The sequence below is a fragment of the Hyla sarda genome, chromosome 2 (genome assembly GCF_029499605.1).
Source record: "Hyla sarda isolate aHylSar1 chromosome 2, aHylSar1.hap1, whole genome shotgun sequence".
NCBI lineage: Eukaryota > Metazoa > Chordata > Amphibia > Anura > Hylidae > Hyla > Hyla sarda.
In genome coordinates, this window is record NC_079190.1 from 290,219,858 (window position 1) to 290,235,057 (window position 15,200).

The following is a 15,200-nucleotide window of genomic DNA, read 5'->3' on the forward strand; positions in this document are numbered from 1 at the left end:
ATAGGTCGCTGTCAGCTATGCTGATAATATCTGCTGCTCTGTTCAGGCACGTTTTGGGTTTAGTTGAACTCTAAAATGCTTTTAGTTCAGCTACTTATTTCATTTTGTTTTATTGGATTTCATATTCAGATTTCAGAGCAATATTAGTATCGGGAATTAACTACATGTGCCCAAATTTATTTTCTAAGACTTTGGAATGGTAAATTGAGTCCCATTTATTCATCTTAGCCGAATAAAATCCTTCTATTACAACCAGGACCAGGTTGTGTTATAGAAAATCCAGGATCCTTTGGCGCTCGTGAGTTTCCAGTATGTACTTTTCGGTTTCCACTTCCCATGAATGCCACACTAGTTAGATTAGACTAATTCAGCTCTTTTATTGCAAATAAAATTCAGGCAATGCTTTTGGCCTGCTATACTGGGACCTTATCAGGCATTAACAAAATAACTGTCAATCTCCCTCGGTCGGGGCTCAATGGAAGATCTCACCTCTTGGAGTTTTAAAGGAAATCAGTCACCAGTGACACCTACACTAACCTGTCGGTACCGACAGGTAGTGCAGGTGACACTGATGACAATGGTACTCGCCTTGTCCCGGTCCATGGCAGGAGTCTCCTGTTTAATCTTCACTCCGGGCATTGGCTTGGGGCACGGGCGGAGCTTAATGACGTAACTGTTGCTGCCCGAGACACTGCAGAAAGCAGCAGCGGCTTGGGGCATGAGCAGAGCTTAGTGACATCACCACTGCTGCTCTCTGCTGGGTCCCAGGTCCTGGGAACAGCAGCAGTTACGTCATTAAGCTCCGCCCATGCCGGTGCCCGGAGCGAAGATACCGGAGAAGATTACAGGAGATCCCCGCCATGGATCGGGACAAGGCGAGTACCGTTGTCATCAGTGTCGCCTGCACTACCTGTCGGTACAGACAGTTTAGTGCAGGTGACCCTGGTGACAGATTTCCTTTAATGATCACGAGAATGGTGAGGGATCAGTCCAGAGCTACACAGAAGTATCTTGTCAATGATCTTAAGGCAGTGCAGTTGGGCAATAGTCACCAAGAAAAAAATTGGTAACACACTAATAACAGTTTAATTTTAACAGGTGCCATTGTCCTGAAATACCGTAGTTATGTTATTTACATCTACTGTCAGTTGGGCCGATAATTTTAATAGCTGTATAAAGAATTATATTGAACAAGTAGCTTACTATATATGTTCTTTACAGGTTACAGATATGCGGAATGTTGTATTCAATGAACGTCGGTCATGGGATCAATTTCCGGGTCCTGGTCAAAGTGTTGGGTGTGCAGAGAAAAATCTCGTTAAGACTAGTGAGAAACCAGGTAAAATGAATGTTGATAAAACAGTACATCTTATTGGTTGAAAGTGCTCTGAAGCTATCTTGTCAGGGCCCATTCACACTATGTCAACTCTGCCTTGAGATATTTCGGATAAGGAGATTATGTAGGCAGCAGGCGCCGGCAGGACAGGCCTGCGCAAGGACCACTCGGAAATGTGCCGTCTCCATTGACGGCAATGCATTTACGGTAGAGTATGGGATCCGGAATTTCTGCAAATTCTGTACTGTGAATGATGCTGCAAATCCCATTAAAATAATGGGAGGCTGCTGCATCACAATTTCCAAGTGGAATTCCTCTCAGAAAATACTTAATGTGAATGAGCTCTTACAATAGGAGCCAAGTAATGTCTGTTTGCTCATTGCCCATCTTAAATTTATGTAATTCAATATTTGTTTTGGAATTTTTAGGCCCTCGGCTTTCTGTACAACAATTCTTAAACAGACTCCCTAAATCTGTTATCCAAGGTGGTCGTGTCATTGATGTTCAGGGTCCCATTAGGGACAATCTGCTGGTATGTAGGTTTTCTTAAATTGCAATCTCACCATGAAAGATTGATCTCATGAGACGTGATTTCATTTTAGACATCTAGCAGTTTTCTAGTGTTAACCAGTCCATTTATTTAGTAGACTATTGTAATGCTTATATGTGTTACTCACTAGTTCATGCAGATTCTTAACATGCCTTTTTTTGTGTGTGTGTGTGTCTAGCTTCTATATTTTGATCACAAACCCCTCTGTTCTGCTGCTCACTCATCTGACATCCACTGCTCAGGAAGGGGCGTGTCCAAGGAAAGCATTGAGCCAACTTACTATGCATTCTAGGGATGTCCCAATACCTATGCTGGTATTGGGACCGATACTGGACACTTGCACAAGTACTTGTACTCGTGCAAATGTCCCTGATACCTAATCCGATACTCGCTGGCGGGACTCCCACCAGCAGGTACCATGGAGGTGCCGAACTATGCAGCATGCCCAGCGCATCATAGCCGGGACCTGTGGCTAATGCCGAACATCACCAACCGCGGTGCTGTCCGGCATTAACCTTTTAGACGCCAAGATCAAAGTTGATTGCTGCGTCTAAAAGTCCTGAAGTTAACTGCCGGTTAGCTCAGAGATGCTGATCGAGATCACCGTAGTGAAATCGCGGTGTCCGATCAGCTGTGAGGACGGCCGGAGGTCCCTTACCGTGCTCTGTCGTCCAATCGTCGATCCTTTACTGCTAGCCATGGCAGACAGTAGTAAAGGAGCGCCGATAACACTGAACAATGCTATGCAATGGCATATTATTGATCAGTGTATGCAATCTACAGATTGCATGTAATAGTCCCCTATGGGAACTAAAAAAAAGTGTAGATTTTTTTAATGAATTAACCCCTTGAATTAGTGAATTAACCCCTTCCCTAATAAAAATTTTATTCAACCCCCCCCCCCCTACTTAAATAAAATAAAATATTTTCTTAAAATATAAAAAAGCCCTTCCTAAAAAAAAAAAAACTCCCCTTTTCTCCCCATTATAAACCCCCGTCACATGGCATAGAAAAAAGTATCAGTAATTGGTATCGGCGAGTACTTTAAAAAATAAAAAAAAGTATCGGTACTCATACTTGGTCTTAAAAAAATGGTATCGGGACATCCCTAATGCATTCACTTCTGCCCTGAATCTGCTGTGCTGTGTCTCTTTATCCAGCCACTGCAGGTTGTGCTGTAACCCCCTCTTTTCAGACAGGAGTCTGATAGACAGGACAGGAGTGAGCACAGAGGAGTGCTAGTCCTGCTCCCATTTCCTGGACTTTGTTCCAGGAGGTGCTTTAGCTTGGACAAAGATGATGCTGCAGCTAGACAGGATTATTTTCTAGATGGTATGGGGACCTCTAGTGGTCCCCATACCATGATTTTTGATTAAAAAAAAAAATTTAAGAAGCATATTAGTTTCTCTTTCTTCCAACCTAAAGTATTACTAAAATACTTTAGAAAGCGTCACCGTCGCTTCCTAAACTGTGTATACAGTGCTCAATGAGACAGGAAGGCAAGGACGGAAATTGATCATCTCTGCCTTCTCTATGGGGGTTCCCCATTCCTGAAGCTTCAAACTGTGCAAAGATGACCAGAGGCATCCTTGCAGAGCCATATGCCGACTAGCTGAATGTTTTAAGTCATTTAACAGTCCAAAAGTGGTTAAAGGGGTAGTCTGGTGAAAAACTTTTGTTGTAATGTCCCCAGACTACCTATTAAAATAATTACGCTCCCTCGTAGCTCTGGAATCAGGATGCCCCGTATCTTGCCTGTCTCCGCTGACAGTCCACCTTATAGAGCCGACTGGAACGGTAGACGTAATGTCACAGCTGCTCAGCCAATCATTGCAATGTCCTGCCTTGGCCAGTGATTGGTGAGCGGCACTGTCATTTTCCTCGGCTGCAGATGCTGCACTCTGCAGCTTCAGGAGAAAACAGTGACATCGGCCACAGACAGAGCGTCTTGATACCAGAGCTACAAGGGTAAGTTAAAGCTTTTACTATTTTATTAGGCAGGCTAGGGATGTCACTGGGAACGTGTTTTCCACTGCACAACCCCTTTGAACACTTTCTTTGGATGCCCATTCTTTAGTTTATGCAACATGTGTTTATAATACATAAATCACTGGGTACCCTTTACGGTCGTTCTTCTTGTAAAAGGCTGATCTTTCCAGCTTCATGAAACCTCCTCAGACAAATGAAATCATTGTAATAATGGCAGTTGTGTCTCCAGATGAAGTGGAGGAAAAGAAAAAACTATCAATGTTTAACGCTATGGATCCCTTGTTAAAATTATTTTATACAGCGGTGAACTAGCAAAACAGTTAACAGATCTTCGTCCCAGAAGATTGGAAATTAGCAAATGTCGTGCCCATTCACAAGAAAGGTAATAGGGAGGATTCAAGCAACTATAGGCCAGTAAGTCTGACATCAATAGTGGGGAAATTAATGGAAACCCTACTAAAGGATAGGATTGGGGAACATCTAAAATCCCATGGATTGCAAGATGAAAAACAATATGGGTTTACTTCAGGGAGATCATGTCAAACAAATCTTATTGATTTTTTTGATTAGGTGACTAAAATAATAGATGGCGGAGGGGCAGTAGACATTAGTAGACAGTAGCATATCTAGATTTTAGTAAGGCTTTTGACACTGTCCCACATAGAAGATTTATCAATAAACTACAGTCTTTGAGCTTGGACTCCCATATTGTTGAGTGGATTAGGCAGTGGCTAAATGACAGACAACGGAGGGTTGTAGTCAATGGAGTATATTTAGAGCGAGGTTTTGTTACCAGTGGGGTGCCTAAGGGATCTGTACTGGGACCAATTTTGTTTAATAGCTTCATAAGTGATATTGCAAAAGGTCTCGATTGTAAGGTTTGTCTTTTTGCTGATGACACAAAGATATGTAACAGGGTTGATGTTCCTGGAGGGATACGCCAAATGGAAAAGGATTTAGGCAAACTAGAAGAATGGTCAGAACTCTGGCAACTGAAATTTAATGTGGGTAAGTGCAAAATAATGCACCTGGGGTGTAAAAACCCTCGGGCAGAGTATAAGAATATTTGACACAGTGCTGACCTAAGTATCTGAGGAAAGGGATTTAGGAGTAATTATTTCAGAAGACTTAAAGGTAAGCAGACAATGTAATAGAGCAGCAAGAAACGCTAGCAGAATGTGTTTGGATTTATAGGGAGAGGTATAAGCAGTAGAGAGAGAGAGAAGTGCTCATGCCGCTGTACAGAACACTGGTGAGACCTCACTTGGAGTATTGTATGCAGTACTGGAGACCGTATCTCCAGAAGGATCTAGATACTCTAGAGAGTTCAGAGAAGAGCTACTAAACTAGTACATGGGTTGCAGGATAAAACTTACCAGGAAAGGTTAAAGGACCTTAAAGGAAAACTGTCAGCTTGCTCCCCCCGCACTAACTAGCGGTACTGGCTGGTAGTGCGGGGGGGCGCTGATCAGTTTGATGCATACCATGCCTGGATCCGCCACGCGGTTCGCCCTTTATCTTCTTTCTTCTTCATATGTAAATTAGCTGCTACTGGCACGGGCGGGGTTACTGCCTTCATTTGGCACTGTGATGTAACCGCCGCCCGGCTTATGATTATTCATGTTCTCCCTGATCATCTCCCTCTCCTCCCCGCTAATTTCACGACTCCACTGTGCTGAAGCAGCTTCCAGGTGTAGACAGGAAGCCAGCACATGCACAGTGGAGTCCTGAAATCTGCGGGGAGGAGAGGGAAATGATCAGGGAGAACATGAATATTAATAAGCTGGGTGGTGGTTACGTCACAATGCCAGATGAAGGCAGTAACCCCACCGGTGGCAGTTAGCAGCTAATTTGCATATCAAGAAGAAAGAAGATAACAGGCGAACGGCCCGGCAGATTCGGGCATGGTATGCATCAAACTGGTCAGCGTCCCCCGCCCTACCAGCTAGTACCGCTGGTTAATGCGGGGGGGGAGCAAGCTGACAGTTTTCCTTTAACATGAATAGCTTGGAAGAAAGACGAGACAGAGGGGATATGAGAGAAACTTTTAAATACATAAAAGGGAATCAACACTGTAAAGTTGGAGAGCATATTTAAAAGAAAAACTACCACAAGAGGACATAGTTTTAAATTAGAGGGACAAAGGTTTAAAAGTACTATAAGGAAGTATCACTTTACTGAGAGAGTAGTGGATGCATGGAATAGCCTTCCTGCAGAAGTGGTAGCTGCAAATACAGTGAAGGAGTTTAACCTCTTGGGGATGCAGGGCGTATGCATACGTCCTGCATCACCGATCCTTAAGGACTCGGGGCGTACCTGTACGTGCTGGTCCGGTATAACGGGTTTAAAACGTTTTCACCGGTGATGAACGGGTTAAACCCGGTGGGTCCCGGCTGCTACGGGCTGCCATAACCCACGCTAATGCCTGGCACGGCCGATCGGGCCGATGCCCGGCATTAACCCTTTAGATGCCGCAATCAAAGTTGATCGCTGCGTCTAAAATGAAAGTAAAAGAATCCCGGCAGCTCAGCGGTGCTGATCGGAACTATCGCGACAAAATCGCGATGTCCCGATCGGCTTACCGGATGACAGGAGGGTCCTCACCTGCCTCCCCGTTGTCCGATCGGTGATCTGCTGCTCCATGCCAGCGCAACAGGCTAGAGCAGCAGATCGCCGGTTACACTGATCAGTGTTTTGCAATGGCAGAGCACTGATCAGTGTATGCAATCAGAAGATTGCATGTTTAAGCCCCTATGGGGGCTTAAAAATTTTTTTTTGTAAAAGAACAATTTTTTAAAAGTTCATTAACCCCTTTCCTATTAAAAGTTAAAATCACCCCCTTTTTCCCATGTTTTTAATAAAATAATGTAATAAAGAATAAAAATAATATGTGGTACCGTCACGTGCGTAAATGTCAGAACTTTTAAAATATTAGGTTAGCTAAACCGCACGGTCGATGGTGTAAACGTAAAAAAAAAGTCTAAAATTGTGCATTTTTGGTCACTTCATATACCATAAAAATATTAATAAAGAGATCAAAAAGTGCCATTAAAACAAAATGGTACAAAAAAAACTACAGATGATGGCGCAAAAAATGAGCCCTCATACCGACCCGTACACAGAAAATAAAAAAGTTATAGGGGTCAAAAGATTTTAAACAAATTTTGGTGCATGTAGACCTACAGAATAAAGATAAGGTGTCATTTTTAACCAAATATTGCACTCCGTAGAAACGGGAGCCCCAAAAATGTACAAAATGGCGTGTTTTTTTTAAAATTTCATCCCACAAATAATTATTTTTTGGTTTCGCCGCAGGTTATATTATAAAATAAGTGATTTCATTACAAAGTACAATTGGTGATGCAAAAAAACAAGCTTTTATATGGGTCTGTAGGTGCAAAATTGAAAGAGTTATGATTTTTAGAAGGGAAGGAGGAAAAAGCAAAAATGCTAAAAAAAAAAATTGCTGAGTCCCTAAGGGGTTAAGCATGCATGGGGTTGACATAAGGCTATCCTTCATATAAGATAGGACCAGGGACTATTGATAGGATTCAGATTATTGGGCAGGCTAAATGGGCCAAATGGTTCTTACGACACATTAGGGCTGGGCGGTATACCGGTTCATACCGAATACCGAATTTTTTGGGCTGCACGATATGAATTTTCCCCCATACCGCAATACCGGTTGGGCCCCTCCCCCTCAGGAATGAATTATCAGCCCAGCGCAGCGCTGTCCCCACATCGGGGAACTAATCATATCTTACCCGCCAGCACTGTTCTGCCCCCCCAATTAATGATCAGCCCAGCGGGGTACTACTCACATGTGTCACCTTCAAGCACTGCTCTCCTCCTCTTTGTTGGGGGCCGCCGGGCGCTGGAACTCTATACTGTACGCCAGTGGTCTCCAACCTGCAGACCTCCAGATGTTGCAAAACTACAAGCTGTCCGGGCATGCTGGGAGATGTAGTTTTGCAACAGCTGGAGGTCCGCAGGTTTGAGACCACTGCTGTACTCTGATCCCTATGCCTGGGCTGCAGAAGAAAAAGACAAACTGTAACTTACCTACGTCGGCCACACGCTGTTCCTTGGGACTGGAACGTCGGACAGCCGTCAGCATATCACCGGCCGGAGCGATGTCCCGCCCAGGCCAGTGATAGGCTGAGCCAACTGTCATGTAAGGAGCTCTGGCCAGCTTCTTACATGACAGTGTGCTCAGCCTATCACTGGCCGGGGCGGGACGTCGCTCCGGCCGGTGATAGGCTGACGGCTGTCCGACGTTCCAGTCCCAAGGAACAGCGTGTGGCCGACGTAGGTAAGTTAAAGTTTATTTTCTGTATCTTTTGCAGCCCGGGCATAGGGATACAGTGTACAGCAGTGGTCTCAAACCTGCAGACCTCCAGCTGTTGCAAAACTACAACTCCCAGCATGCCCGGACAGCCATTGGCTGTCCGGGCATGCTGGGAGTTGTAGTTTTGCAACAACTGGAGGTCCGCAGGTTGGAGACCACTGGCGTACAATGAGTTCCAGCGCCAGCGGCCCCAACAAAGAGGAGGAGGGCAGTGCTTGAAGGTGACATATGTGAGTTGTACCCCGCTGGGCTGATCATTAATTGGGGGGAGCAGAACAGTGCTGGCGGGTCACATGATTGGGGCGGGGGGGGGGGGGGGCAGAACAGCGCTGGCGGGTCACATGATTTGGGGGGGTGAAAATACCGTTATATACCATGGAACCGCCGTAAGTTAAAAAAAATACCGTGATACACATATTTGGTCATACCACCCAGCTCTACGCCAGATTCTATGTTTCAATATGTTGGTGGTTGTCTGCAGTTAAATCTACATTCCTTCATTATTCTTTAGACCATTTTATATTCAGTTTGCAGACATCTTTAAGGCTTAGGTTCTGTATGTATTGTGAAGCCAGAAGGTACAACTGCTAAACTGCTGGGGAAGCATCCGCTTAGTATGGTGACTCCATAATTTTTGACAGGGGTTGTAGTTTGTCACTTTTCATGCCTTTTTATATGTATATATTTCAGGGGTCCAACGCAGATGAGAAGACACAAGAGAGCCTTGTGGAATCTCCACTTGTGTTGTCAATGGATAATGGGTATTTAATATTACACTATATTTTTTGTATTTTAATGAAACATTACATTATTGTTTGCATGAAAAGTAGCAACCCACACTGATGTAATGCCAATTGCTACTCCTCGAAGTATAGTGAGATGTTGTACATCTTGGCAAAACAATAGTTTGTCGAATATACTTTTCACATTTTACCAAAGCAAACAGTCTTTGAGAATCCCACCACTAGGGGTCCCCATACCTCCTAGGACACTGAGTCCTATAGCAGCATGAGGGTGTCCAAGGGTCATGGACACGAGATGGCTGATAGACAAGGCTGCAGGAGTAACACAGCCTGCAACAACACTGCTGTAACAGAGTTTTACCAAACATGTGCCTCCAGCTGTTGCAAAACCACAACTCCAAACATTCTGGGATAGTGAAAGGATGTCTGGGTATGATGGGAGTTGCAAATGCTGTAAACTCACAGCTGAAGGCAATACTGCTGCGAAAAAAAAAAAAAAGTTAAAAAGTTATCCAAACACTGTACCTCCAACTATTCCAAAACTACAAGTCCCAGCATTACAGGACTGGCAAAGGAGGATACACATGAATGACACAGGAAGTTATAGAAAAATGTATACTTAAAAAAGCCAGTGTACTTTTAGCACTAAACCTTTGCACTAATTTAGGAAGATGTAAGTTATACACTCACCATATTGTCTTTGGTGGTAGAGTACAGGCAGTCTCCGATAATCATTCCTTGTGTGCGCAGCATAAAACAAGAGAGGAAAGGGTTACAGGGCAGGGCTGCCAGGCTCACTCCCTAGAGGAGTGAGTCAGCAGAGTGAGGGAGAGGGAGGAGTCATCACAGTGCATGCAAGAGAGGGACATACCCCTTCCCTCTGGGAAGATGAAAAAGACATTGAGCAGCTGTAAAATGATATTTTTTTAGTGAAATATCAGTGATAGATACATAAAAATTACATGTACATGATCAGGATGAGGTATTGAGTAAGATATAATAGTTTTGTTTTTTGTGAGATCTGACAGGTACGCTTTACCATTTTCAATGTCAACAGTGAACTGAGACTGTTCATCCGGGCATCGGAAGTTCCACTTTAAGGGTGTATTAACAAGGGAGCGCATCCGCTGCATATTTGACGCCACGGATGCACTACCGGCACACACAGTTATGACAGAGCAAGCTCCCTGCTGCCGTAGCTCTGTGTGTGTCAGTTCGTGACTGTGGATTTCCCGCCGGCAGTCAGGAGCGGACACACAGAGCTACGGCAGCAGGGAGCTCACTCTGCCATAACTCTGTGTGTGATGGCAGCGTATCCTTGGCGTCAGATATGCTGCCGATGCTCTCCCATGTGAATACACCCTAACAGGTTTCAGACCTGATATGACTATGTAATGGATACAGACAGTTCTCATTAACAACTTAAGTCTGTATTAACTGAGCAGAATAGAGAAAACAAATTGAGAACACACAGGCATCTACAGATCTTGTTTTTCTAAGGTATACCCTTTACAGCAAAGCAAACCACTGTTGTGTAAGTCCATATATTCAGATACAACTCTTGTTAAAGCTGCACTCTATCTTCAGAGTGCCGTTTTCTCTCGATTGCAAACTCATTCATTAAAGCATAGAGGTAGAGATGAGCGAAGTTACAGTGATTCGATTCGTCACAAACTTCTCGGCTCAGCAGTTGCTGACTTTAGCCTGCATAAATGAGTTCAGCTTTCAGGTGCTCCGGTGGGCTGGAAAAGGTGGATACAGTCCTAAAAGAGAGTCTCCTAGGACTGTATCCACCTTTTCCAGGCCACTGGAGCACCTGAAAGCTGAACTCATTTATGCAGGCTAAAGTCAGTAACCGCCGAGCCGAGAAGTTCGTGACAAATAGAATCACTGTAACTTCGCTCATCTCTACATAGAATATACTGCAGAATATTCTTTAAAACGCTTCACATACAAAAAGGATACAGACCTGTTTGGTGATCTTCCTTCTATTTATTTTTATTTTTTTATTCCAAGGATGCAGTTTAGCTACAAATTACATTCATTTTTTGTTTGGGCATAGAAATTTCACAGCACGAGATCTATTCTTCTGCGGCAATTACTGACTTCAGAGTTCAGAACCTGATAGGGCAACAATGTACAAATGACATCTGCTTTTAAGAACCCACTGGTATTTCTACCTGCTAAGGCTGCTTTCACACTATGAATTTCTCAGTTTAGGAACTTCCTGCATGCAGTAATTTTTCCGCCACAATGTCCCGTCACTGTATAACGCCCGTAATGAATTACGGGCATATACGGGTGCAAACGGGCAGGTTTTCCCCGATATAGTGACGGAACTTCTGACGGAAGTTCCTAAACGGAGAAATTCATATAGTGTGAAAGCAGCCTAACTTAAAAGCACTATCATGTTATTTACTTTTATCACACAACAGTACACAATAAATCCATTTAAAACTCACGTCAGTACTATATTGTGCTAAAAAAGACCCTAAACAAGATGCAGATAAAAGCTTTAAAGGGTGCACATACCAGAGCTGTTCAGCAATGAGAAGGCAAAATACCTTATGTGAAGTTTTGTATAAATGAGCCCCATATTCCTGACACATATAATAATACTGATTACTGAGTCCCCATGTGACAACCTGTTTTCATGCTCCAATAGTGAATAGGATGATAGCAGGCTGGACACCTATTAGAAACAATAGAGAGCTCCTGCTAGAAGCTGTCCATGTATTACACATATACCGACATTGCTTTGAATTCCCATACAGCTTTCCAAGCAGCAGAACCATCCTCCCCATTATCACTTAGTCCAGTGCTGGCGAACCTTTTTGAGCCCGAGTGCCCAAACCGTAATGCACGCCAACTTTTTTTCCCTCAAAGTGCCAGCACAGCAATTAAATCAAAATACTGAGGTTTAGGTTTAGAAAAAACAACGCATACAGTTGCCATAACTAATTAACATCTTTTGTTGATAAACAAAACACAACAACAGAGTTCAATGATCCAAACTTGTTTTTTTTAAATTGATAGTTTATAGTTCCCCCACATTAGGTTGGCAGTACAGTTCCCCCACATTAGGTGCAGTACAGTTCCCCCACATTAGGTTGGCAGTACAGTTCCCCCACATTAGGTTGGCAGTATAGTTTCCCCACATTAGGTGCAGTATTGTTCCCCCCCAGACATACAGCCTCCAGCCATATACAGTGTATTGCTGGAGGCTGTATGCCTGTGTACTGCCCCACTTCAGTGTTCCAACCACCGATCCGCCGGTCAGGGGTCCTGGGACCTGTAGGAGCGCTGGTCAGAACACTGAAGATGATGCGCAGGTAACTTACCATGCCCGCGCGTCCTCCGCTCGGCTGTTGCTATGGGCGCACGAACGGGACGTCAGTGCACGCAGGACATCACTACCTTCCAGCAGCCCCTGCGTTTTTAAAGTTAACGCAGGGCCGCAAAGAGGTAACCGGGGCATCCTTGTGTCCTGAAAAGATCTTTCGGGACACAGGGATGTCCCGAAAGGGCTGATGGCGAACTATGGCCGCGTGCCCACAGAGGGGGCTCGACGTGTCATCTGTGGCATGGGTGCCATAGGTTCGCCATCACTGACTTAGTGTCTAATACTTAAATGAGTACTGTAGTGAAACATAACTAATCCCCTATCCTTTGGATAGGGGATAAGTTATAGATTGTGGGGGGTCCAATCTCCTGTGATCTACTGAACGGGGACCCAGCAGTCTGCTGGAAGATGGCATTCCGCCCCCCCCCCCCCCTGCACAGTGCGGCGACCCTCCATGTATCCTATAGAGATACATGGGGGTGGCTTATCGGCTGTGGCTTCCTGTGGAGGTCGGAACGGCCACATCTGGCAGACGGCCGGGGCCCGTTCAGGAGATTGTGGGGGTCCCAGCAGTTGGACCCCCCCTGCGCGATCTAGAACTTATTCCCTATACTTTGGATAGGGGATAAGTTATGGTGTACTGCACTACTCCTTTAAAGTTGTTTTTTTTTTTTAATTTTCTGGATATTTTAAAAAGGAAGAAAGCATACCTTCCAAGATGCTGCCCATCTGCTGTTCTCACAGCTTCCAGTTACCGCTGGTCCCCGCTTTTCGATATTACAGGAAATGCATGCTCAGCTAATCACTGAGGAGGACCACCACGGGCATTTAGGGCAGGGTCGATATGTTAGAAGTGAGGAACAGTGGTGACTGGGAGCTGTACGGCATTTGTGGGGCATCTTCAAAGGTATACTTTCATTTTTTACTTTTAAAACAACCTAAAAACTGTTTAGTATTGCTAGAAAACCCTTCTAGAAACATTGGTCTCCACTGAAAAGTAATATTCCTAAATTGTGTATCTGTTTATAGTTATATTTTTCTTAATTTCAGACCCCAAGCAAATGCAGTTGTGTGTACCCTAAGAGTCAAGTCTGAGGCTGGAGACCACACTTACAAGGTGCGAATGTTGCACTCTGAGACCATTGGAGATCTACGGTTCTACCTTTCACAACATAGGTGAGTGATGCTCCTCAATACCCATAATCTTCTCTGTTGCTGCAATACCAATCCTTTTCATTATGGTCAACAGATCTTGTGACATTTCATCCTGTGATATCATCAGTCTATTTCCACACCATGTTTATGACCACAATGCTTGTACTCTGCAAGAGGCTGGCCTTGTACCCAATGCATTGCTCCTACTTCGAAAGAAGAAGCCCAAAGATCCTGAAAATCAGGAGCCACTCCGGCTGACCAAGCAGCTGCAATGTGATTTATAAGCGCTAATGTATATGTAAAACTGATGACTATTGTAATATATTTCTACATTTAAGGTAGTGTGCACTAATTTATGCAGGAAAAAAAACATGCAAAAATTGTATTGTAGCAAGTATATCTGCATATTTTTCATATCATTTTCTACAATCATTTAAAGCAAAAAAGATTAGCTAATGTCAACGACTATGGGATTACTGGAGCAAAGACTACTTACTGCTCAACCACTTTCCTACCTGTAGGCTTCCTTCACACAGTAAAAATTGCCACAAAAACTGCACTTTTCTTGTACTACACCACAAAAACTGCATCTTGGAGGACATTTATTTTTGTGATATTTTCCCCATCTGGCCTTTTTTCATTACAAGTCATATGATTTAAAGTTTTCTAGTAAAGAATATAAAAGGTGGGGAGACAAGACCCAAGAAGAATGCAAAAACATGTTTGTTAAACTTTTAGTCTATAGGAGGAAAAATGTCAGCCTACGGCACGCTGTGTTTTGGAAAGACTGCCTCTGAAAACTCCACAAAACAAACAAAAATTAGTTATAGGATTTTATACTTCCGTATTGTCTTCTATAACATGTGAATGCATTGCTTTTCTTCAAGAAAAACAAAACATGTGAAAACTCCTATCATACCATAAATTATTACTGTAGTTGCTAACAACCTGTTTCTGCTGGGATAAATAACAGTGGAGACACTCATACATGCTGATGTTACTACCCCTTTTGGAAACTCAGGTCACTTTTATTGCAGGTTTTGTGGCAGACATGCACAAATTATATATTTTTTAAACTGTAAATTTTTATTAAAGAATTTTCATAGGTACAAATCAAAAAACACTGCATAGACAGCCTACAGCCCGTTAACAATCGGAGCAAAACAAATAAGAGAACTTGCAAGTAATAGGGCCAGGGCAAGCTAGTCCAGCAACTAAAACACTCCACCAGCCCCCGGTACCAACATGTAAATCCATAACTAAAACAGCCGTCGGAATATATAGTAAAAAACAGACCATGTCCACACGGCAGCGCATATAGGAAAAAGGCCCGAGGGTCACATACAAAAAAAAATAAAAAAAATATGCAAAAATGCAAAACCAACATTGCTTAATAAAACAAAACATGCTAAGTAGACCACTAACAAGTAAAAAAAAAAAAATGCCTAAATCTAGAGTGAAGTAAGACTACCTTTTCCATAAGTCAAATCAAAATGAGAGGATCTCCCTTCTGAAAGCCAGGATGTGGGGCTGATTAGAAAGCGCATATTTCACTCTGCACGCCGCTTCATGTTTTCACCTGTCCGCTTGACTGGCTGGCCACACTTTGACAAGGGTAACAGAAGACTAACTTGCTGGTGTCAATGATCATCAGAACAGCTTCATTTGTTAAATGGATTATATTTCAGTACCAGACAGGTACAAAGACAGTGGTTCTTAACCCAGGGGTTCGGCGA

The 15,200-nt window shown here is 43.5% G+C and overlaps 1 protein-coding gene across 2 annotated transcripts in view; it reads left to right on the forward strand.

Annotated features, from left to right (window-relative positions):
- Nucleotides 1–15,200, forward strand: part of UBXN11 (UBX domain protein 11) — a 37,821-nt gene that overhangs the window by 17,885 nt on the left and 4,736 nt on the right. The window contains exons 10-14 of one of the 2 annotated variants that reach the window (XM_056557433.1): nt 1,222–1,339; nt 1,765–1,868; nt 8,914–8,984; nt 13,360–13,485; nt 13,559–15,180. In XM_056557433.1, the coding sequence (XP_056413408.1) occupies nt 1,222–1,339; nt 1,765–1,868; nt 8,914–8,984; nt 13,360–13,485; nt 13,559–13,748 (609 nt within the window). In that variant the 3' untranslated portion in view covers nt 13,749–15,180. Of the gene's footprint in view, nt 1–1,221; nt 1,340–1,764; nt 1,869–8,913; nt 8,985–13,359; nt 13,486–13,558; nt 15,181–15,200 lie in introns of those variants that run through there. The other variant, XM_056557432.1, reaches the window with a different exon arrangement.